Source organism: Paramormyrops kingsleyae, chromosome 1, assembly GCF_048594095.1.
Source record: "Paramormyrops kingsleyae isolate MSU_618 chromosome 1, PKINGS_0.4, whole genome shotgun sequence".
In the NCBI taxonomy this organism is placed as follows: domain Eukaryota; kingdom Metazoa; phylum Chordata; class Actinopteri; order Osteoglossiformes; family Mormyridae; genus Paramormyrops; species Paramormyrops kingsleyae.
In genome coordinates, this window is record NC_132797.1 from 1,532,904 (window position 1) to 1,558,743 (window position 25,840).

General features: G+C 46.6%; 1 protein-coding gene across 2 annotated transcripts in view; it reads left to right on the forward strand.

The window, feature by feature from the left end:
* Window positions 1-25,840, forward strand: part of LOC111833634 (PDZ domain-containing RING finger protein 4-like) — a 96,117-nt gene that overhangs the window by 38,583 nt on the left and 31,694 nt on the right. The window contains exon 1 of one of the 2 annotated variants that reach the window (XM_023792124.2): window positions 19,754-20,058. The exons of the other annotated variant lie outside the window; for it this stretch is intronic. Within the exon in view, the coding sequence (XP_023647892.1) occupies window positions 19,990-20,058 (69 nt within the window). The 5' untranslated portion in view covers window positions 19,754-19,989. Of the gene's footprint in view, window positions 1-19,753; window positions 20,059-25,840 lie in introns of those variants that run through there. 2 annotated transcript variants of the gene reach the window in all.

The window sequence follows — 25,840 nt, forward strand, 5'->3', positions numbered from 1 at the left end:
CAGTCTTGTTTTCACATAGAAGTTTTTTTTTTGTGTTATCAAGTTTTTAATACAAGACTAACACACTCAGCAGGAACCAGGGGCCGGTATCAAAAAAGCTGGGTTTTTGGGTGAGTGAAAGAACATGTCAGATTTAAGGTAGTCTGAGCTAAATGCAAGTGACCGAAGATAAAGTCTGTTTAAACTGGGGTACATTAAATCTGGCAGGTTATCTAGCTAACCAACAAATCTCATTTTATGATACAGGCCCTGGGTGTATAACGTTTATAGTCCCAAAAAACGGAAAGTTTTCTTTGGAAACACCTTAGAAGAAATACATCTTAAAACTTTCATAGTTGAATTATCCATCCATCCGTCTGTCCATCCATCCATTCATCCATCCTTCTAACCACTGAAGCAGGGGCATGGCGGGGCCTTAGTGATATCATACAGAAAGGACAATATTTCTTCTGGGTTGTTTTTCTTTATTTTTTGCTATGCAGACATGTGCTGCTGATAAATGTTTAGTGCACTTGAAGAGTGCCTTGTTAGCTGGGCACGTGCTTTATGTCCCTCGTTCAGCTCGCCGATGGCATTAGCTTTGGGCCGCCTCTCATTTGCAGGCCGGTCTTTTCCATTTCAGCAAACCATTCCCATTCACCCAATTTATTTCACAGATTGGAACGCTGCTGTTTTCCTCTCTCTTTTTGTTTCTTAATTAAATGCTTCTTCATTTCGTTAAAGTACCCTGTATCTGGCTCAGGGGCGGGAGAGGTGTTTAATATGCAAAGGGCCAAAGCGGCCCCCGATTTCTGTGACTCTGACACGTCCCTGAAGCGGCTCATTGTGAGGCGTCATCTCTGGCTGCTCTGAAGCCATTGCCTGTGTTCAGGCATTTCGCTGGGGCATCCACCAGGAGGCGCACACACACATGGGGTGTTTAACATGCATGAGTGTGTGGGTGTGTGTCCCGGTTTGCAGAACTGTTTGCCATTTAGCTCCTCAGCCTGACTATTTCAAACTAATTTTACCCATTTAAAATAACCTGAATACTGTTAATTGACTTAAATAATCTTAGGCAAGTGTTAAATGTCATATTGGGCCCCCTTACATTTGATAATTTTAGGTTTTCAAGCATCCCTGTAAAGTGCTGAACCCCCCGAATCTACCAGGGTATCCGTACCCCTACTGCACCCCTGGGTAGGGCCCCTGTAAAGTGCTGGACCCCTGAATCTGCCGGGGTATCCGTGCCCCTACTGCGCCCCTGGGTAGGGCCCCTGTAAAGTACTGGGCCCCCTGAATCTGCCGGGGTATCCGTGCCCCTACTGCGCCCCTGGGTAGGGCCCCTGTAAAGTGCTGGGCCCCCTGAATCTGCCGGGGTATCCGTGCCCCTACTGCGCCCCTGGGTAGGGCCCCTGTAAAGTGCTGGGCCCCCTGAATCTGCCGGGGTATCCGTGCCCCTACTGCGCCCCTGGGTAGGGCCCCTGTAAAGTGCTGGACCCCTGAATCTTCCGGGGTCTCCGTGCACATACTGCACCCCTGATCTTAGGCATCACTCGTGGGTTATACCGCCCACGCCTACGTCACTGGTTCTGCGGATGATACAGTTCTTGTAGACTGTGGTGCTTCTTCACTGGACTCTGACAGTACTATATGGACAATGCACCGAGGTACCTGTAAATGTAATACAGAATACAGAACTGGGCTTGGTGCTAAACATCCCTGCTTTTAATCACAAAATCTCACAGCCTTTTAGTACCATGTCCTATTAGTGGTGAACGCCACTGTGATCCTGTTTAATGAGCCCTCATTTAGAAGTAGCTTGCTAATTATCACACAGCACTGTTAAAACAGTTATTCAGTGCCGCATTCATTAGTTATGTCAGTGACACTGTTTTACTCGTCCAGTTCAGGCTGGACGCATTTTTCAAGAGTCCATCCTGAGTCTTGTACCAACAGATTTATTCCAGAGTGTGTTGTTAGGGGCAGTGCCACATACTAGGTAGACTTTAATTGCTGTTGTTGTGTATTGTGTGTCCTCTAGGAGGTGCTGTGTTGTGTGTATTTGCTGAACTCCCCCAGACTGGGGCCTGGAGTGCGGATGACATTTGGCATCAGGTTTGCTTGTTACACCGTGATGCCGGAATGCTCCCTAATGCGCCGGTGACCCCGCGGTGACCCCTCGGAATAGCTTGCTCCGCTCATCAGTGCAGTGGACAGGTAATTAGGGTCCTTATTACTGCCTTCTCTCCTGCTCTCTTCTAGCAAGCTTTGCCAGTGTTGTCCGTCTGCCGTTTCTCTGGCTTTGGTTTCATTTGAGCTCTTAGTTGGTTGGTTGAAAATGACATCACATCACATTAAATTTGAATCACATTAAGCTGTATGTGTCACAAGACCAGTCACGTTGAACAAATTTGTTATATATAAATAAGAACTAATTTCTAATTTAAAATAAGCAATTATTAATCAATTATGAAAAAACATTAACTGTGATAAACAATTCATAATTATTATCCATAATTGTAGATGTAGAAATTTTCAAGTAAGTAAACTAGAATTTTGCTAATTGTAAATAATGCATCTACTTACTTCAATTAATAGAATACTGTGATTGCATTATAGCCAGAATGCAAAATGCTGTTTAGCATGATTTGAATCACTCAGTTTGTTTAAACCCAACAGAATAGAATCAAGCCGAATCAAGCAGTGATGCTGTTCTGTCGAGGAGGGGGGCGGGCAAATCTTCTGTACTTCTGGGGGGGAAGCAGTACATGCAGAGTTCCAGAACTTAGATCAAATAGAAATGAAAGGATCTGGCTAAAAAACATGTATGTATTAATTATGTCTGCTACGCTGTTGTGAGATCCTGGACTGAATTCACTACAAACAGAAACAATGAGTGAGATTAAATCCTGCCAAAAATTAAGGCAGAAACTGGTTTTAAAGGCTTGCAGAGAGCAATAACGACAGGGATGAAAAAAACACTTAAACTACCATCTATATCCACGCAAGAGAGTGTTTAGAAGTCGCTCTTGGCTTGTGAGGTGCAGGGCTGGCCTTAGTAATGCCTAAGAAATGTGGAATTTGGGTAGCTGGAAATGAAAGGGAAATGAGCCTCTGTTATGGGTGATTAAAATATGCGGCATGCAAAGACACTGCAGGAGATGCAGGAAGTCAGGGGGGAGCTGGGCTGATCTCCCGTTAAATGGCTCCCTTTTTTAATTCACTCTTTGACCATAAAACAGTGGCTGGAAATATTGCTTTGCTGACTCTCTGCAGAGTTTCAGGTGTAATAAGTGAGGCAGGGATTTGGTCTTCAAAGAAAATCCGCTGTTTGTATTTCACCGTTTCATTTTCAGCAGTGGCAAGTTGCCAGTGATCTCAGCTTCAAACTATTGATTTTTTTTACCCCCCCCCCCAACTACCCCCCCCCCCCTTTAATATGAAATCTCCAAAGGAGTTTTTATGCATTTTAAAAACTTTTTTTTTGTTTAGCCAATTGCATTTTCTTCTTTGCGTTGTCACTGATCCACATTTTTCTTTCTTTGTTGCCTTCTTTCCTCTGAAATACTACCATGCTGTTAGTGTTGTCACTGCTACACTATGCAGTAGGCTAGTCACCGTTGCTGGGCCTCTGCTTGGGTATAGTCACTGCTGCTTGGGTTTAGTCACCACTGCTTGGGTATAATCACCGCTGCTGGGTCTCTGCTTGGGTATAGTCACCGCTGCTGAGCCTGGCTTGGGTATAGTCACCGCTGCTGAGCCTGGCTTGGGTATAGTCACCACTGCTTGGGTATAATCACCGCTGCTGGGTCTCTGCTTGGGTATAGTCACCGCTGCTGAGCCTGGCTTGGGTATAGTCACCACTGCTTGGGTATAGTCACCGTTGCTGGGCCTCTGCTTGGGTATAGTTACCACTGCTGAGTCTCTGCTTAGGTATAGTCACCACTGCTTGGGTATAGTCACCACTGCTTGGGTATAGTCATCGTTGCTGGGCCTCTGCTTGGGTATAGTCACTGCTGCTGGGTCTCTGCTTGGGTATAGTTACCGCTGCTGAGCCTCTGCTTGGGTATAGTCACCACTGCTTGGGTATAGCATTTGCCATAAGTTGATGCCAGGACGGTGGTGATGAGCCTAAGGCCCTGTTTCAGTGTGAGGGGAGCATTTGCAGTGGTGAAGATACCTGCCCTGATGCAGTGCCTCTCTGTGTGGAGGTGAACACCCCCAGCCATACTGGATGATGGTTCAGTCACTGTGCACTGAAACCATCTGTTAGACCTGCAGGAAGCATCTCCAAGGACGATCTGGGAAACACACACAGCCCAGAGAAACATATTTAACTGTGTTATGTAAATACTTATACCAAGTACTTCAGCTACATCCACTTCTGTTTTTAAAATGTGAATGCTACTCTTTCTATAAGTATCTGCACATATTCATTCCTCAGAAATAGTACTATGATATTGTATTGCTTTTTAGCTTATATGAAGGAGTGGGTTTTGTACTGCATTTAACCTACCACATCAAACACCTACTTGGCAAATCAAGTGTTCTATTCTATTCTATTCTATTCTATTCTATTCTATTCTATTCTATTCTATTCCTTTCCACTCTGACAGTGCTCACTCTAATGGCTGTGACTATGGCTCCATTGTCCATTAGTTGGAAGGCGTTCACGTAGATCTTCATGGCCACCGCGCTCAGGAGCCAGAGAAGGCCTCTCCCCTGGATCATCCATGCGTTTCTTTTGTGATGTGACCTTCACTGATTCAGGAGAAGGTCGCCCATATAGCTCTGGTAGATGTTTAATAGCCTTTTCTCCAGCATAACCTCCCATCTACACCCTTACTTGCGGCCCGGCTTGGAAACTGATGAATACTTTTCATTTATTATTTTTGCTGACTTGGTCAACATCACAGGTTGCATTTTACTGTGTGTTTGTGTTCAGCTTAAACAGATGTGCTTTCGTAGTCACATGCAATAAACTGTATTTTTTTGCTGTGTTTGCGTAAAGAAGTTTCCATTGTAAAATCACATAAAGCTAAAACTTGTATCACTATGGTCTACTCAGGAAACTGGCTGATTTATAGGATGCCGTCACTTTGGGTTTTGTTCCGGAGAAAATTGCCTCTGGTTGTTAGGCTACAGTCAGCTGGATTCTTCACCTCCACCCCTAGCGCCTTAGCATTGGGCTTAACCTTAATAACAAAGAGATTAAGCTGGGATTACTGGGAAATTGTGATTTTAATGGCACTCATATTGGGACAATGTCTTCCATCTACATAGAAGCAGAAGAGTCTGCATTTCCGCTGTCGGGTTACCAGAAACGCAGGCAGAAATGAAGCCTGCCTGTTTTTAAAATGAAATAATATCGCAGAATGGCAGTGTGGGCTGGGACAGGCTGGTGGCTTTAGCGTACCTCAGAGAGCCACTGAGACGTATGCAGAAGAGTGAGGGAATGCGCACTGCACCGTCATCACTCATTTGTTTCTGCATTTTTAATTCAATAAGAAGCCATTGGGGTTAGTCTATATCAACATCTGGAAATGCTAGTTGCAAATTAGCGACCTGGAAGAAAAAACACATGTGCGGTTAAATTATAATTAATATGATTTCAGCTGTTTGTAGCTCATAAAAACTATAGCTGGTGTGTAGCATGTGTTTTATCTTTGGAGTTTATAGGCTATCAGAATATTCCAGACTTCATTTACATGCTCTGTGTATTGCAAATGTGCTTAAGCTAATAGCATTTGTATGGCATCATTATAAAGTGTTTGCTTTTGCTTGCTGGAAGTTCACCTGTAGCTAATATTCTGTCTTGCTCTAAATCAAAAGCTCTTCCAGTGCACCAGTTAGTGTGCGTGGGTTCCCTCTGGGAGCTGGTAGCAGCTTTGGAGATTCCACTCTGCTCTGGTTCCGTGTGAGACAAGGACGGCCACCCCCGCCCCAGGTGGCCCTGAGGTGTGCGTCACTGGGTTCCACCCCAGAATGCAACAGAGATTTATACTAAATGGAAAGGGAACTCTGAGATTCACATTTATGGAACGTTCTGTAGTCGGGACAGCAGATGTACCCATGTGACGTGGTTATGGGTATTGAACATGACCTTTGTTTGGGGAAATAAAATACAGAAAAGTATCCTTTCAGAGCAGATTTAAATGAAAACCAAATGGATGTGGTGTGGGACAGAAAAGCTTAGATCTGTTAGGGGTCAGGAATGGGGTTTCTCGGTTGTGATGGTTAAGGCAGCTTCCAGGTTACTGGGGGAAAAAACACCAATTTTAACATCGATATATACCCATCATGGAGAGCAAGGCATAGATGGAATTAATCACCTGACTGTCTCTGGCAAGACCCTCAAGTGTAGCCTCTATATTCGTGCGCGCACATACACACACACGTGCAAACACACGCATGCGCGCACACACCTACATACATATTTGCATTCATTTCTTTGTGGGGACTCGCCATTCATTTCTACAAGCATAACCCTAATCCCAACGATAACCCTACCCAGCCCTAAACTTAACCATAAGGAGCCATACAGAAAACAAGACTTTTGGCATTTTAAAATTTTTTTTTTAGTGCTTTCACAGAATTGTATAAAATTGAGGACATTTGGTCCCCACAATGTGGTAAATACACGCAGCCACGCGTGGGTCTCTATCCAGCAGCCATGCCGCCTGCCCTTCAGACTGGGTTATCCACCTGAAGATAAGCAAGTTTCGGCCTGGTCAGTGTTTCAATGGGAGTTTCAAGACTGGGTTGCCTTGGTTGAGCTTTTCTGTGTCCAGCAGGGTAGCCCATCCTGTGGTCTGTGTGAATCTCAATGTCCCAGTGCAGTGATGGGGGCACTGGCCAGGAGGGTAGCCCATCCTGTGGTCTGTGTGAATCCCAATGTCCCAGTGCATTGATGGGGGCACTGGCCAGCAGGGTAGCCCATCCTGTGGTCTGTGTGAATCCCAATGTCCCAGTGCAGTGATGGGGGCACTGACCAGGAGGGTAGCCCATCCTGTGGTCTGTGTGAATCCCAATGTCCCAGTGCAGTGATGGGGGCACTGGCCAGGAGGGTAGCCCATCCTGTGGTCTGTGTGAATCCCAATGTTCCAGTGCAGTGATGGGGGCACTGGCCAGCAGGGTAGCCCATCCTGTGGTCTGTGTGAATCCCAATGTCCCAGTGCAGTGATGGGGGCACTGTGCTGTAAAAAAAAAAAAAGCCATTTGGATGAGGCATAAAACTCCCCAAGGTCATAAAAGATCCCTGGGCATCTTTCGAAAGAGTAGGGGTGGTATCCTGATGTCCTGGCTAAATTGCCCACTGTGGCTCCATCAGATCTGGCCTCCTAATCATCCCCTTTATCTAATTGGTAAATTCTCTCCTGCCCCTTCACCACCTTAACTACTGCATGGTGAGCGTACTGGTGCACAATGGCTGCCATTGCATCATCCAGGTGGGGGCTACACAGTGGTGGTGGTCACAGCAGCTCCCCATTGGTTCTGTAAAGTGCTTTGGGTGTCTTGAGAAGCACTATATGAATGTAACATTCAGAGGTTCCACAAAGGAATTTGAAAGCCCTGCACCTTATCAAGGGACCCTCTTCTGTCACAGCTCATGACCTTTGCTAAGGCATTTTCTTCACGGCCCACCCTGCCCAGACCCCTTGCTGTGACATCTGATTAACGCTCTAACAACGACGTATTTGGTGAATCGGCTGTTAGTAATGCTGGACCTGGTCATATGAGGAGACGGCGAAAGGTCGAGATCTACGGATGCATGAGCAGGAGTGGAAAAAGCCATACTTATAATCACTGTTGCAATGAGCATTTTTCAAGAAGACTGACATGTTATAATCTGGAAGATAGCGCAGCGCTTTGGCCACCGTTGAGGTCTCCCTGATATGACTTGTCCCTGCTTGTGCGGGGGGGCTCACGAGCAGACCGTGGTTGCCTATGGAGCAGATCCACTTTCTAGTCTAGCCTCTGAACTTTATTTTCTGTGAGTCTGAACGCAGAGAGCCACTTCAGTGCCTTCTCATTCAGCGAGCTGAGCTGGGTGTTCATTTCAGCAAACACATCCTCCTTTCTGTCCAGCCAGCATATCGCTGAGTGATATTGTTTTTTTTTTGGTGGATGAATTTCTGCAAAGGGTTCTTCATCATAAGCTCTGTCAAACAGCACGGTCGCTATGACGACGGCAGCCAGACGGCCCATTTGGGAAAGTACTTGTATGAATGAGCGCTCTGTCGTCTCAAAGAGCTCTGAGTGCCGTGACCATCCCCACAGAAGGTTTAGTGAGCCTGGTGAGTGCGGCAGGCAGGGGGCGCTGTGACCACCTGCCTGTATCGCCGTGGTAACTGTGCAAACTCTGGGTCTGGCAGCCATTAGCATGATTATCCTGGAGAGGCAGGTGGGTACCAGCGTATCCCTGGAGCGAGACCCCGTGGAGGTGGGGGGTGGTGTTTTTGGTGGTGGTGGTTGCTGTTGTACCTTTGTATTGGCAGTACTGGAGACTTGCAAAGTGTGATGTACATATGCACATATGCATTAATAGCAATGACATAAAAGTAATTTCATTGCCTCTGTATTCTAGAATGTAGCCCAAGGCCATAAAGGATTTTCTAAACCAATGAAATATTTTTGGTATCATTTCTAAAGTGATGGGAAGGCCCTGAACACAGACTGAGTGCGAGGATTTTTTGAGCCGAAGGTTCATTCTGCTCATCACTGGCTCTTTTAGCTTTGCTGATCTTGGGAGCAGAAAATAACAGCATTTCACACTATCGGTGTCTGTTCCTCTACTGAGGGACTCGCTTCCTTGGCAGATGGTGAGACAAGCTGTCTGTACTTCTACATTTCTAGACAATATTCAGCGGCCAAATATACTACAGTTTGCTCAGTTCGTATGAGATGAGAGCATTTAGGATCATTAATGCTAATGTGCACGTTGCAATTGAATGGAGTATCTTCAGAGGTTCATGAAGGTCTAGTATTGGTGGCTTGGGAGGGGGGCTGTAAGCTGATCCTTTTTCTTCCTCTTTACATATAAAATAGAAAGGTCACCTGACCCCTCCTGCATTTTGACCTGAGGGGTTAAGCGACACTCTTGTGACATTGTATTTCTCTTCAAATAATCAATAATCTGATTGTTTAACGCAAATTTAATTTCCAGCCCTGGATGGCCTCAGCCTTGCGTCGTGTTCCTTTCATGATCTCCTCTTTCATCTGGAGATTAAATCTAAACACAGGTTAATGCATCAATGCAAGCTGAGGATGAATGTATAGAAAGTAAAGGTGTGCACACTTATTGACACAGTGGGAAGCAGATAGCGAAATAGCAGTTGGTGGTGGTGAGAGAAGTGTGTTATGTTTCTACGTTCTGCATTTATATGTTTCCCAATGTCTGTTTCTCCTTGGGCCAGTACAGCGATGGCGTCCCAAACCGCCGCTCGGCTACTGAAAACCATTACGTTTGTCACTCTGGTATCTGAAAAGCAGAAAATAAGGTTTCAGCCCCATGGGCATCATCATAATTCTGGAGCGATTTACATGTGGGGGGAGAAACAGCAGGCCGATGGAGCTGGGATTATATCGAGGTGGGAATTTAAGATTATCTCGTGGCTTTGTTACATTGCCGGGAAGCGCGACAGCTGGGGGCGGGATCGGGCTCAGAAGACATAACCAGCCATTTCACTCTGAAATAACGCAGGCAGCAGAGTGTGTGTGTGTGTGTGTGTGGGGGGGGGGGGGGGGGGGGTTAAAGGGTAGCTGTATGATCATGGCGCATGGACCCGAACTATGTCAGCTTTCCATTTTTCATTTTGTTTTGGTGGAAGAATATATTGCTTTCTGGATTGTTTGATACATGAGAATTAAGTTTGCAAGTGTGCCTTTGCTAGTCGCACAGTGTCTGATGATCACGGCTAATTCACACCACCTGCTGCACTTTGCTAAGTACCTTAAAAAGTTTTACCCCATTCCTCTCGTCTTCCCAAGGAACAAAAGAAATGTCACAGCCTTGGAGGGAATCACTTCGGAGCACATCCTCCTTATGACTCAATCCTGCTGCCCTGGCCCCGTAGCACTCGGAACAGGACTCTCAAATTGGTTTCCCCCCAAGGTCAAGTGAAATGCAGCAACTGTTAAATTCAATCTGGGGAAGCAGTGGAATGACTGGTTTTCATTCCTCTGTAGTTTTGTGTTCCAGACAAGAGACCAACATGACTTTGTTGGATCTAATTTCGTCATTCTGGTTGAAGGCCTTTGCTAAGTAAGACTGGCACCAAGCTCTGCTTTCTTCCCATCAGCAGCAATGGTTGGGTTGCCACCATTCGGTTAAATCAGTCTTCTGTCTCTGGAGAATGCAGCAGCACTGTGAGTCTCTATCCCAGAAGCAGCTACTGCCAGCTCTTTCTGATATTGAGTACAAACACAAGGGGAATTGTCATTGTTTTATTATTAAGTGGCGACCCTTAATCTGACAGCCTATAGCTTAGGAAATCCTTGCCTAGGGACTATAAAGTTTTATGATTTCGTCCGTGAAATACCTGAATTAGAGCCTCCGATGCATAAAGCGTGGTCGCTCCCCTTTGAGAAGGCACCGCGGTGCTCATCCTGTCCTCGAGGGAGATTGTGCTATAGATCTGTTTCTTAGCCACGGGGAGCGGAATTCTGTTCTACAATCTGGAGCTTATTGACTGCGTTGATTGTGCCGCTCTTGGCAGGTGACTGAAAGTCCCAGATCAATGTCTAGGGTGTTGGACGTATGTAGTCTTTGTCTGTCACCTGTCCTGGGTGGGGCTGCCATTCTGCCCTCTTTAATCTCTGCCTGTAGCCCCTCCGGATGTCAGCTAATGGACGATACCGCCTGCTGAGTCAAGCAAGCCTGAGACACTGTGGGTTCCACGACCACGACACCAGAGGTGTGAGTGGACAAGCCCTGCGACTTCCTTTTTATTAAAAAAAGAAAACAAGCTTAGTTGATGTGCAGGATTAAGCCAAATTCTTTTTTTCTCTCTCTTTTTTAGTGGTGGTGGAAATTCGTTTATGCTCTCATACGCTGACGCCTGAGTCCCAGTGCCAGTCCAGATGAGGTGGAAGGTGATGAAAGCTAATTTATCCGGAGAAGTAGTGTGCAGGCCACATCTGTCAGCCTGTTCCTGTTGGTCCAGAATATCAAAGAAGCGGCCATCCACTTTGCCTGGTTGCGTCTGAACTAGGCGGTAAAGGAAATGAAATCAATTTCACTGTCTGAAGCTAAGGGGACGCTTTAAATAGAATGCTCTCCACAGGCAATGTGGACATCTCATTACAGACATGGAGTGCATTCTGGGAAATACACAGCACGGGGCAGAGGATACCGTTGATGGGACATTCCATCTCAGGGCACACAGACAGCACTCCGCCTGGACCTTTTTGGGGAGACACTGGACATTGCTAGAATAAACCCACATGAACTGACTCAAATTCATAGCCCTGAAGGTGTGAGACCACAATTGTATCCATCAAGAAGAGCGGTAGCTTTTCAGGGTTTCCATTCCGGCTTATCTAAGGCTCGTTGAGCTTTGCTTTTCGACTGGCAGAAGTTTCACCATTTTGCATCAGGTACCTGCTCAGCCTGTCTCCGTCTTGCCTTCAGGTCCCGGTTAATGTCAGTTTTATTGCTCCTTAGTGCGGCATTTCCCTCTTAGGGCAAAGGGCCTTTAACACAGGCTTGACGAGTCCTTTACCCGCCTTAAAGCCAGGATCGCATTTCCATCCCCGAGCTCCATCAGGAAGCACTGATTGGGGGGGAGAGGGCAAAATGGAGCTTTGGTCCATTCCTTACCATCTTGCATCCCTTTTCGTTCCTCTAACGTCCTGCTTCCAGGTAAATCGCTCTCCACTGGGCCAGGTTAGCACTCTGTGTGGCGTGATCCTTTAATCACCTACACAATAGGAGAACATCTGGCCCTCGCCATGCAGAGCAGGCTGGGATCGGCCTGTAGCTCGAGACAATGGGCGGGGTCAAAGAAGACCAGCCAAGGACAGCTGGGCCAGCAAGCTGACCCTGAGGTGCCTGTTGGGAGGGGCAGATGCTAACAGACACTAACAGGGTGCCCTGCTGTGGATGGTAACCATAGCCAGGCCGTCCACCCAAAGATGGGGAGTACAAGTCGCTGCAGGAGGCTCAAGTTGCACTTAAACCACTTAGATAATTAAAAGAAGAATGATCTGCCTTCCTTTCTGTATTTTGCCGCATGATGAGTTTTCATCTGTCGCCTGTGGATTCTACATGGATTCATAATTCCAAAACAAGCTTTGGGACATTGAGTGAAAACAAGCGTGTGGCAGCGGCTTTATAGAATAATTGTCTGTAAAGTGTTTATTCTAGACTTATGTTAATAAGAAGGCATTCGGAATATTGGCAGATGAGATAAGCTACACAGATGTGAGCAAAAGTTTACAAAGGATCTTATGATGGTTCAGACCAGGATGATGCACAACAAATGTGGGTGGCTGAGGGGGGGTCCCTGTTAATGGCTGTTATTTGAGCAGCTTTGTGTTTTAACACATCTGTGGGCCCTGCTGGTAAAACACCCCCAGGGTGCCATCCAGACAGACCTCGGCACCTCTTCCTTCCGTAGGTGAGATCAAACGCAATATGAAGCTGTCCGGTGGACTGTGGGTAACTGTCATCCTTGCTGGGCCTTAATAAAGCCGACACTGTGTAAGGTTACTTTGTGGTGGGGAAGCCTGTCGAGCCGAAACCGGCAACTGAGGGCAAGGTGAGAAGCCCAGTGGTGCCGTCATCACACGTGTCATGAGGCGGACATGCCGCTCTGGCGGACATGCAGTCAGCTCTGTCCTGAGGGTGAAGTCTGACTCGTAGGCTGCAGTTACTTTCTGCTATGGTGTCCCTCCGGTGACCATTTGCTTCTTGAGCTTTCAATAGCGTAGAGAGCATCTTCCTGCCTTTCACTGTGGCGTTCAGCCTCTTGCTGGGATTTTCAGGTTTCCACAAAAGTATGATTGGCGGGTTTGATCTTCATTTGTGTCAGCATGTTCAGGGCATCGTCGTGTGTATATGGCAGATCTGGGATGTCCTTATTCTAGCTAGGCCTAGTCACCATGACCCTTGCGGTTAGGTTAGCCTCTTCAGTGACACGGAGCCTCAGGGTGCAGCCTCAGGATCCCTCTTGTAATGCATGCTGTGCTCTGCATTTCCTTTGTCCCTGGATCGCAGAGCTACAAACCAGCTGGGTGAGACACCTTGCTTTACCCAAGATTTTTATTAAAAGTTCCCTTCAGGGTTTCTGATGCCATTGTCCATTTGAAATCTCGGTTGGTTGCATCATGGGGGTGTTTGGGAGGTAGGGTTGGGATTCTTCAAAGGACTTGGCTAATGCTATCTGTGAAATGCTAAGACATTTTAATGCAGAGGGGTACTGCTGGTCTATTTTATAAACCATAATCATTGTGTCAGTAGCAATACTCTCCTTACATACTTAAATGTGGACTTTTCTATTATTAAGGGGATCAGGGATTTTGCCTCCATTTATTCAGCGGATTATAAAAATACAAATATACGAAAAACTGGACACAGAGATGATTGCTAGAAAGGTGTACAAGTACTGATTTATTAGATTAATTTTAATAAGCTGGTGTGATGTATTATTCTGCACTAAATTTATTATGTTCAAGTTTTACTTGCATGAATTATTTGACCACATTAATAGTTATGTATTGCCAAAGGGGAGTATGACATGCTGGGCCAGCAGGCCTTGATTTTATTTGCTTTTGAATCACTCGTCTGTGTGACAGGCAGGACAGCAGTGAAGGCACCTTCAGCACAGAGAGGAATGCAGCTCTGTGGTTCTGGGAGGGCCATCACCAAAGCAATGGCCTCTCAGTGTTCAGGCGTGCTCAGGCGTGCTCAGGCGTGCTCAGGCGTGCTCAGGCGTGCCAGGCTCTGCGAACCCAAATGTCAGTTCGTTTGGTTTGACTCTTCTTCTCATGTTAATTAAAGTGACCGCGGTCGTCCCTAATAAATAACTAGCTGAACCATGGATAACTAATAGATGACTCCACAAGAAGCAATGTGGCATGATGTATCTGGACCTTCAGTCCTGGGTCTACGTTTGGGCGATCCATAGGAAGATGTTCTTCAAGACAGACTTACGGAATAATTTCCCATGGGAAGGTGCTCTTGAAGAGAGACTTATGGAATAATTTCCCATGGGAAGATGTTCTTGAAGACCAGCTCATGGGCTGGCATCATGTGAGAAGCTGGGCCATCTGAATTTCTGGTCAGTCCCTGCATCTGAAAGTGATGCAAGATCTCCATTCATAATGTAATACGGTGATCTACTCGAGTGTACGGCCTGGTACAGTATAAGATTTCTGCCTAACAATGTGTTAGCCAAGTGCATTTAAACATATTGTCTTGGTGCTACGGTAGCCTGACTAATATCTGGCTCCTTAATAATAGTCTAAGTGTACACCACCAGTGCAAAGCAAGATTGATTATTATTGAATTTTTATTAAGCCGAGTTGTCGCCCACGTCATTAAAGCCAGACGCCTTGAGTTCCCTGTTATCTGTCCAAGTGCGACAGATGTCACAATGGCTGATTCATACAATTTTTAGATTCAGGACTGGGGGAGCAGCGGTTATCTTCATCAGTGACATATTCTGAATGGATATGAAATTTATGTCAGTCGTGAAAGTGCCTCTGTACTGAACACCGTGCTAAGCGGACCACAAAACTTGCCTGTGGCTTGTCTTGGGAGGAAAAGGGTGAGCGTTTTTTATTTATCATCTGAAAGCTGAGGACTTGCTCTCAATTATTTATCATGCCTGTCTACCATTGGGAAGCCCTATCAGTGTCTCACTGACTCTGCTGGAATACACCTTTTGTACTCTGCCTTCACCCATTTTGATCATAGCCTTTCCTGGGAGTATGCCTTGCCCATCAGGCAGAGTCAGAGAATACGTACAGCTATATGAGTAATACGGATTTTATGGCTTTCGGTATGTGTTAGTCCATCCCTTGAATCAACCAGGCTCTCTCCCTCCACATGCCTTTTCGTGGGTCATTTTCTGCTGGCTTCCTCCCTTCCGGGCCAATCTGTGGCATTTGCTCCCTTAGCTGTATGTCTGCATGTTACACCTCCGGAGGGTCAAGATATTTGGGCAGATATGGAATTCGGGGGCCTAAACACAACCCACATTCCCTGAGGATGAAGGGGCTTGCAGTGGCTCAGCAGGCCCAGGAGAGCGGAAAGACTGAGCATGGTGTTTAGGGTGACCACCTAATCCATGTCAGGAAGGACACTATGAGCTACTTCAGCTTTTACAAACTACTTTAAAGCTGAAAGGGTTCTGTGCTCTGCTAAAATGTTAGTTCCTAGATTGAAAGACTCATCCAGCTGTTTCGCATTAACATTACTGACACATATGCATGATTATAGGAGACTGACCAATAAGCATACGGCAAGAACCCAGTGCTTAAGTGAAATCCTGGTCCTTTTAATTGAAATGTATGAAATGGTAGTTTACAAATCCTGTTGTAGCTCATAGTGTCCCTCCTGACATGGATTAGCTGGTCACCCTAATGGTGTACCTTGTTGCACGGTGGGTGAAATGTGGCATCACGATGACAGTCATCTGTAGCGGACGGGAAGCAAATAAACAAGGACAGGGACAATATAGTAACACACAAGGAAGAGTTTGACCCTGACGTGACACTGTTGACTGTAACCCAATGAAATCCACACTTAGCACAATTTGGAGTCAACAGTTTACTTGAACTGCAGGTCTTTGGACTGGTCCCAGGCAAACATGAGGAGAACATGCAAACACCATACAGATGGAGCTGTAGCCAGAGTGAGACTGGAAGCCCTGTTGTTAGCCCTCGAGCCAGCAAAGGTATTCATACTTAAAACTCAACAGTACACATGAGACAAACAGGAAATGGCACAACGAAGGCAGGTGCTGAAGTTCTCCTGGAGGCTGTTAGTTTTTTTCTTAAGAAGATTGTAACTGACAGGCTGTTGCCGTAGTCAGAGTCCCAGTAGTCAAGACTGTGAAGAGCCTGGGGTTGTATCTGAATCACACTGTTCTTAAAGGAACCTCTCTCAAAGCTCTGGGGCTGAGAAGGCACTATTCAGGTATGTTTACACTACATAGATCAAGGAGGGGCTGGTTCACACCCTTCAGGGACACCAAGAATGCATTTGTTAGCTCTTCATTCTTCTCATCTCGTATTATTGATCTCCTCTTACCTACCTGTGTGTGGTAGCATGTCTGTGGGTGTAACCTTGGACCCCCACTGGTTTTTCTCTCCTATATCAAAATATGGAGTTTCTTTTGTTGTCTTGTGGCTTTTATTCACTATTCATCTACTCCATGGCTGAACCATTGTATGTCAATGATGGTGTTTTTTGATTCTTTGAACTGTCAGATGTCAGTGATGGTGTTTTTTGAGTCTTTGAACTGTCGGATGTCAGTGATGGTGTTTTTTGAGTCTTTGAACTGTCGGATGTCAGTGATGGTGTTTTTTGAGTCTTTGAACTGTCAGATGTCAGTGATGTTGTTTTTTGATTCTTTGAGCTGTCGGATGTCAGTGACTGTTGTTTGGTTCTTTGAACTGTCGGATGTCAGTGATGGTTTTTTTTTATTCTTTGAACTGTCGGATGTCAGTGACTGTTGTTTGGTTCTTTGAACTGTCGTATGTCAGTGATGGTGTTTTTTAATTCTTTGAACTGTCGGATGTCACTGATGGTGTTTTTTGATTCTTTGAACTGTCGGATGTCACTGATGGTGTTTTTTGATTCTTTGAACTGTCGGATGTCACTGATGGTGTTTTTTGATTCTTTGAACTGTCATATGTCAGTGATAGTGTTGCCTGAGTTTCTGCCTTTATTGTCATTCTAACAGGTTAAAATGAAATTCTAATTAGCACTTTGAGGCAACACTTTCGGGGCACGTGCTATACCAGGATCTGTTCCGTTGAGTTGTTTTTCTTGCATTTGTTCTAGGTTTTAAAGTATCACAATTTTCTAGGGTAATACTGTCTAAAGTTTATTATGACCTAGACTCCTCCACAATGGAAGGACTCACTGTGTGGAACTAATTTCCTTTAATAAGTTCAGCAAATCAGGCTTTACCATATGGTGTCCCACAGGTTAGCAGTTAGGACCATGATAGGCAGGGAAACAGACTGTGTTCCACCATCAGCAAAACAATCCTGTTCCCTAGGACCATCTCTCTGTCCCAACCTATGGATTATTTTAATTATATATATATATATATATATATATATATATATATATATATATATATATATATATATATATATATTAGGGGTGTGCAAAGCAGCCGGTATTTGTATCTGTATTTGTATTTGTTGAGGGGGGAAAAGTATTTGTATTTGTATTCGTATTCGAGTAAAATTCAAAATAGGCGTAAAAATCCAATTTACGCTATAGTGTAAGTATTCTTTAATTATATCTATTATAATAACTATGGATATGCAGAAGACAGAGTAACTTAAACGTACCATATAACTCCTACAAGTGCATACAACTACACAAGCATTGTTTTAACCTTTTTAACCAAACGTTAACGTTACTCTGTCAACAGCCTATTGTCTAAATTACCGAGCTAACAGAGCGAACATGAGAGCACCTGACTGCAGACGTCAATAATGCAGCGTAATGGAATAATCTCCCGATCAAACTTTGCTTCCCGAAAGTTATAAACTGCCTCCGGAACCCAGTTAAGGTACAAAAATCTATTCAACAAAAATAGTGATACAGTTAAGTCTTTTTTTTCGCTCAGCCGAGCCTTCTCTGTTGCTGTGTAGAGCAGCCTGTGTCAGTCACGTCTTTTACTCCCCCCCCCGACTCCTGAACTCACTCACTCACTCGCTCATCCGGGCATGCACTGCGATCTCAAGAGGAAACGCAGCTTTTTGATATAAAGTTTTTCTTGTTCCCGAATACAAATATTTTTTAAAGTATTTGTTCGAAATAAGTATTCGTAAAAAACACATTATTTGTGCCTTTCCGAATACCGTATTCGGGTTCGGCTCCACCCCTAATATATATATATATACACACACACACACACACACACACTATATTGCCAGAAGTACACACACATGAATCTTAATACATAGGCTTTACTATGGAGTTGGCCCGCCCTTTGCAGCTATAACAGCTTCAGTTCTTCTGGGAAGGCTATCCACATGGTTTAGAAGAGTGTTTATGGGAATTTTTGACCATTCTTCCAGGAGAGCATTTGTGTGGTCAGGCACTGATGTTGGACGAGAAGGCCTGGCTCGCAGTCTCTGCTCTAATTCATCCCAAAGGTGTTCTGTCAGGTTGAGGTCAGGGCTCTGTGCAGGCCAGTGATGTTCCTCCACACCAGACTCACTCATCCATGTCCTTATGGACCTTGCTTTGTGCAGTGATGCGCAGTCATGTTGGAGCAGGTAGGGGCCATCCCCAAACTGTTCCCACAAGGTTGAGAGCATGAAATTGTCCTAAATGGCTTTGAATGCTGCAGCATTAAGAGTTACTACCCTGGAACTAGGGGCCCCAAGCCCAACCCCTGAAAAACAACCCCACACCATAATCCCCCCTCCACCAAACTTTATACTTGGCACAAAGCAGTCAGGCAAATACTATTCTCCTTGCAACCACCAAACCCAGACTCATTCATCGGGTTGCCAGACAGAGAAGCGTGATTAATCACTCCAGAGAATATCCACTGCTCTAGAGTCCAGTGGCGGTGTGCTTTACACCACTGCATCCGACGCTTTGCATTGTACTTGGTGATGTAAGGCTTGGATGCAGCTGCTCGGCCATGGAAACCCATTCCATGAAGTTCTCTACGCACTGTTCTTGAGCTAATCTGAAGGCCACACGAAGTTTGGCGGTCTGTAGGTATTGACTCTGCAGACAGTTGGCGACTTGTGCACACTGTGCACCTCAGCATGCGTTGTCCCTGCTCTGTGATTTTACATGGCCTACCACTTTGTGACTGAGTTGTTCCTAATTGCTTCCATTTTGTTATAATACCACTAACAGTTGACCGTGGAATATTTAGTAGTGAGGAAATCTCATGAATGGCCTTATTGCACAGGTGGCATCCTATCACAGTACCACGCCTGAATTCACTGCGCTCCTGAGAGTGACCCATTCTTTCACAAATGTTTGTAGAAGCAGTCTGCATGTCTAGGTGCTTGATTTTATACTCCTGTGGCTATGGAAGCTATTGGAACATCTGAAATCAATGATTTGCAGGGGTGTCCCCATTTTGGCAATGTAGTCTATGTATGTATATATATATATGTAGAGTGTTTGTGTGTGTGCGTGTGTGTGTGTGTGTGAAACTATGAAAATATACTACACAAATTTGTACAGATAAGGAGGCTTTATTTGTAGATGTGACGTTTGTAACTAAATGCCTAAAAGATGCATTTGCTGATATGGTCTGTTAGTGTAGCTTTGTATGACAGTGGTGTAAATGCCATTTAATCCACACACCTGCTCCTTGCACAAAAGAGTGCAACATTGTATCGGTGTGACAGGTCCTTCATGCCCAGCGCTGTGTGTGTGTGTAAGGGACCGCCCTCATTCAGAGGTTCCTCCCCCACCCGCCTCCTCTCATGAATATTCAGTGAGGCTGAGCCATTATTCATGAGCTGGAATCCATACAGTCATTTTGCACCGCTGAGGAGGGGGGTCTGCACGCTCGAGCCTCGCAGGCAGTGCATGTGTGAGATCAGGAGGGGAGAGAGTGCAGGGGCCCGCTGGCGGAGAAGCCGACTCCTCTCCCTGTCAGCCGCACAGGCACGCAGGAAGCTGGAGTGAGTGTGTGCGTGCGCGCATGCCGGAGAGAGAGAGACTCGCCACGGAGTGACTGATGAGAGTCAGAGCACCGGTGTGGAGGGAGATTCCCCGTCTGCTCTACCGCCGCTGCCACCGCTGCCGCTCCGCCGTGGGGGATCTTAAGCTCGCCCACGATGGGCTGCAGTCTGTGCTCCTTGCGGAAACGGGAGGAACACTACAAGCTGCTGTATGAGATCGCGCAGGTGAGTGAGCCAGCCAGCCAGCGCCGGAGCCGCTGCTCTCGTCGGCGTGCAGGTGCCCCCGCGGAGCAGCCAAGTTTCCCACAGCAGGAGACCTGGCGACGGCTTCCTTCATCCTCTGAAGTGAGACGCCTTTACCCTGCACTGCCTGTGCCTCTTTGCTAGGAACTCTGTTAGGCACGTAGCTGTTTTCGTGTGTCTGTTGATGAAGGCTGATGAAGACTTGCCTTTCTCGTCTTATAGAGAAACAGAGCAGCAGCCGTGTGTCATAGCAGATCTGGTGACAGGAGTCTCTGTGATGCTCTCTATGGTGTTAGGCGGTATTTCTCGCACCGTTTGTGGATGTCTGTCCACCCTGGGGCCACTGTGCAATGGAAAGGTGAGCGTCACCTGGTCGTGGAGGATTTCCTGTCCAGGGCAGGTTATTGGGTTTATGTTCTTCTGTACAGAGCAAAGGCGACGACGGAGGGACGTGACAGATCCTCAAATATAAGGTGACTAACTTACTGTTAGAGCTGAGGAACGCGGGTCCACAGAAGGAAAAGAATTTGGGACCAGTCCGCATCAGAATAATGAAAACATTTGACACCAAGGGTGACCAGGTTTATAGGGAAAAAACAGCCGATACAGCTTTGAGACTCATTTAAGTCATGACATCGTTTTAAATTTAACGCTGTGTCTGAAAACATGTGTTTGTGGTTTTAGGGTCCTGCGTTCCACTTCTGGATGTACACATCTCAGTTTAACTTTTATATATTCCAGGTGACTTTAAACTCAAACTTGATCTTTTGCTTATGTTTAAAAAGCCGCCGTGTGCCTGATTCTCTCCCCGCTGCCTGGCCTCTCGGGCACATTCTGCGGCGCTCGGACCGCGGTCCGCTGGCGGGTTTCATTCGCCGTGCGTGTGTCTGTTTGACGGGGAAGTGCCAGGGGAGAGGCGGTCGGCCGGCGGCAGGGGGAACCTGTCCGTAACCGGTCCCGAAATCCACGGTGCTCAGCCGGGCCCCCAGCCAGGTGCTGGGCTTGGTGACATGGCAGAGGTCAGTGGAGTTGTGGCCGGTGTCTCTCCCCAAGCTGACCTGTTGTTCTCAGGTGTACCTGCGGGCTCTGGCATCTTTGTTCATGTGCGGCTTTGGTCACTTCTGTACCCCGGCCGGGCAGGGGGTGTGTCCCTGCGTGCCTTTCCTGAGGCTGACCCCCCCGCAGCACCGTACCATCAGCATGAGCTTAATAAACTGCGATTACACGCTTTTCAAGTGTGTCTTATTGTGCTCCCGGGGTTTTGCTGCATAAGGCAGCCTTGGAAACTTCAAAATGATGATGTATGTGAAAGGAATAACAATATGGATATTTGAGGTCACGCCCCCCCCCGCTTCATAGGATCGCTCCCAGCTCACCAGATAAGCAGTTGGAAGATGGATACTTGGGTATCTGACATTCATTTCTTTTCGTTTGTCTTTATGTTCTGTTGTTTCACTCTTCCCTCTAATGTTTACTGCACACGCATGTACGGTGCATGTCCGTGGCCATGAGCATGTGTGTCAGCTGACTTCCCGCCCGGTTACACGTTGCCGTTCTGATTTATGCCGCTGTCACCGGCTCGGGCCTCCCCGAGCTCTCGGCATGCCTTTGCCGGGCTTCTGTGATGAGCCGCGGTCTCCAGGGACGCGCCAACGCGGCTAATTAGCAGCGGATATTAACGAGAGCCGAGCAGCTTACGCTTTAGCGGTAAACTCACAGGGCATGAAGCGTGCTGGTTTGGGGACCTGGAGTCCCCATGCCTAGTATCCATAATCCATCCAGTAGTACTACATACATATATACTGCATACATACAGTATATACTACACAGCCATATACTACATGCAGTACATGTATACTACATACATATATACTGCATACATACAGTATATACTACACAGCCATATACTACATGCAGTACATGTATACTACATGCAGTACATGTATACTACATACATGCACAGTATACTGTAAATATATAGTAATATTTATTTTAGTTTCTTAAATATGCTGCCATATACCATAAGCACAGTCACTTTTTTTACCCGTTCTATATGTTTGATATTTTGTTTATTTGTTTAACTTAATCTAATTAATCTTTGTGCCTTTAATATTCACATGTACCTCAAAGCATCACTGGGGAATTGCACACATTGAGTTTCATTGTAACCTGTTACAATAACAATAAAGGCATTTTATCTGTCCTGTCATCCCCTGACCACTAGACTGCGCTCACAGCCAGCTCCTGGGTCCTCATCTGCCTCGTGTTTGACAGCACGGCCTCTCTCGTCTTTACCTGCATTTGTTTGGCATCTCCCAGTTACACCAAAATATCAGGTGTTTCACCCAGTTGGCACCACATGTAGCTGGAAATCTGGGAGTCACAGCCGGGATGTGGGAGTCACAGCCGGGGTCGGGGAGTCACAGCCGGGTTTTGGCAAGGCACTTCGGGGCGGTTGTCTTTCTGATGGGCCGCTGAGCCCCCACCCTCGACAGCTAATTAAATGACATATAAAACGTGAAAAATGGGCCCGATTCATACTCGCACTCTGGCTCACAAAGGGTGATTCCGGGAGTGAATCGCTTAGACACTCCTCAGCTCAGATTGTAGATATTTCGGCCGACATCAAAGTGATTTATCTGGCCATTGTTCTGCGATGGGGTGCGCTCCCAGTTCACATGCGGGATAGGCGGGGCTCTGCTCAGCCAGCTTCACGGAGGCGGAGCGGGGATTCATTTCAGCCCAAGGTAAGCGTGAAGCCTCATGGGCTTCAGAGACCGGGAGCTGATACCCAGAGGGCCTGCGGGGGGGCTGGCGACCAGTCGCTGTCTTTCTTAATCCCCCATGGGGGGGCAGGCAGCTGGACCGCTGTGCTGATGGTTTGTGTGTGTGTGTACGTTTGTGTGTGTCTGTGTGTGTGTGTATGTGTGTGTGTGCGTGTGTGTGTGTGTGTGTGTACGTTTGTATGTGTCTGTGTGTGTGTCTGCGCGCGTGTGTGTGTGTGTGCGTGTTTGTGTGTGTACGTTTGTATGTGTGTGTGTGTCTGTGTGTGTGTGTGTGTGTGTGTACGTTTGTATGTGTCTGTGTGTGTGTCTGCGTGTTTGTGTACGTTTGTATGTGTGTGCGTGTGTGTCTGCGTGTGTGTGTACGTTTGTGTGTGTCTGTGTGTGTGTGTACCTTTGTGTGTGTCTGTGTGTGTGTGTGTACGTTTGTATGTGTGTGTATGTGTGTGTACGTTTGTATGTGCCTGTGTGTGTGTCTGCGTGTGTGTGTACGTTTGTATGTGTCTGTGTGTGTGTCTACATGTGTGTGTGTGTACGTTTGTATGTGTGTGTGTATGTGTGTCTGTGTGTGTGTGTGTGTGTGTGTGTGTGTGTACGTTTGTATGTGTCTGTGTGTGTGTCTGCGCGTGTGTGTGTTCGTTTGTATGTGTCTGTGTGTGTCTGCTTGTGCCTGAGTGTGTGTGCGCGTGTGCATGTGTGTGTGTGTGTGGAACCGGCCTCAGTGGAGTAATGCTTCTGAACTCTTGCTGGTCTGTATCCCCCCCGATCCCGCCCTTCCCCCAATTGTTAGCTACAAATGTACCCATCCATCTTCTTGTCCTATTACATTTTTGTGAATGATGTTCCTCGCCCATTAAAATTGATAGGATAGAACAAAAGGGAGAAAAAAGAAAAATGTGCCTCTTGATTGATCTTGTGTCCACCAGCGAGATTGTCCTGAGATATAATGTAGGCTTCGCAGCCGTTTTTAAATGGAATAACATCCCCCGTCATGGCGAATATCCGGAGCTCCCATCTTCAGATCGTCCCTTTGATTAGGATGGCATGGCAAAGACCTCTTCCGTCTTTTAATCAGGGTCGAGACCTGTCAACATCCGCTTTTCCGTATTTCCGAAAATAGATGTCACTTTATATTGAATTGTTACGTGAGCATTTGTGATATTCAGTTAGGATATTAAGCGGCGTATTTTTCCATTTTGCGAGCTGGCCTGGCAGCCTCCCGCTAATCCCTCATGTCTGATGATATCTGTGTTCTTTTCTGTTACACTCTGCTTTTATCACGGAGCCAAAGACTCTCTGGTAGCTTGCTATAAAAAACACCCCAAAGTTGCGTTTCAGCATCCATTCCGGGGAAAGCAAACAAATATCCGACTACCGACAAGCTTACGAGGGGTAAACACAAGGTGCAACTAAAACCAGCCGGTGTTTCATCCTGACGGTTTTCTTGAAATGGTAAGTGGTGCCACAGGAGTAGGCTGGATGTGTGGTGACGTCGTGACACAGCCGGTCTGTTAAATCTCTTTGAGGACGCTGGAAGGAGCTGATGAGTTGCCCTTTTCCTTTCTGCATGTTTTCTTAGCCCGGAAAGCTCTCAGCTGACCTTTTCCTGTCATGTTCCCAGTCCATTCAGCCCCCAGTCCCTTCAGCCCCCTGGCCCAGAGTGGGCTTTCCCAGCACCACGTCTCTCTCGCCCGCCTTGGAGCAGGACGGGCTCGGCTCTGAGTATTCTGACGATGCCGTTCAGTGCTCAGACCTCAGCCCGTGTTATTGGGATGACCTGTCACTGTGCTGTCCACGGAGACAGTGGCGTCTGACAGGATGAGCTCGCATGACGTCTCCATCGCGGCTTTGTTTTCACGTCCTCTGCTTGGCAGCTTGAGCTTACGGCCTGCGGAGCGTCATCTCCATGCTCTGGTGACAGGTGTTGGAAACCCAGTCATTGAGAATGTGTTTTTTTTTCTGGCTGCCCCATAAGTACCTGGAGAACCGTGGCTGAGCTTTTTGCATCTTTCAGTGCCGAAGTGTACAGGTTGTGGGCAGATAGCCAGCATACCTGAAGCAGCCCCAAGCTGGAAGCAGCCAGATGCATGCTGGGATGCTCATGTCTGATGCACCCAGAGCTGCTGTGTCTTTAGCTTCCTGGTTTATTGTAGTGAATCTGTCATCATCTTTAAACATAACAGAAAGACCGAAGGGAACAGGAGCCAGACCCAGTGGGCTTGTCATCACAGTGTACCATCCCTGTGCAGAAATCATGTTAATATGCCGGCATGTGAAACATTTGACTATCTCGTCCAATTCTTCCCCGGCTCCTTATTCTTCTGCTTTGGGATAATGAATGCCCAGCTTTCTACGGGTGGGGGTCTGGCCTCCAACAGCTTGGTGAAGTCTTTGAACATGTGATTAAACAAAGCGACAAAGAGCCATGAAAAACTCACACACACACAGAAGGCCATTTGTCGGCGGCTCCATGAGAGGCTGCCTGTTAGCGTAGCGGCGCGCTAGCAGCAGTCCTCATTAATTCATTGTTACTTTTTAAGAAGGAATTTTCTGGTCCGCTGTCAAACAGACGGGCTGCGTCTCCGTAGCACCCTTTCTGCCTTCCAAGCTCAGCGCAGTTGTGCGTAGCGCCCTTTAAGTCAAAATGGGGAGATGACCCAAGCCTGACCCCCCCCCCCCCAAACAGAGGTGTGTATGAATCAGAGAGTCCTTGGGTGTTATTATCCTGAGGTCAGATTGCTGTCTATTCCTGAGGCTGAGAGTGACATATTCCTCATACCGTGTCATTTTGACCCATGCCTGTCCATTGAAGCTGTAACACTGGATGCTTCTAAAGAACATGTCAGGATCAAGCCTGGTTCTTATTGTGAGCTGCATGTAATAATAATGATGAGTGTCATTCTGCTCATGCAATTAACCAATGATATTTCACCCAGCCTCATTTCCAGACTAACTACTGTTTCGCGAGCCAAAAAAACCTC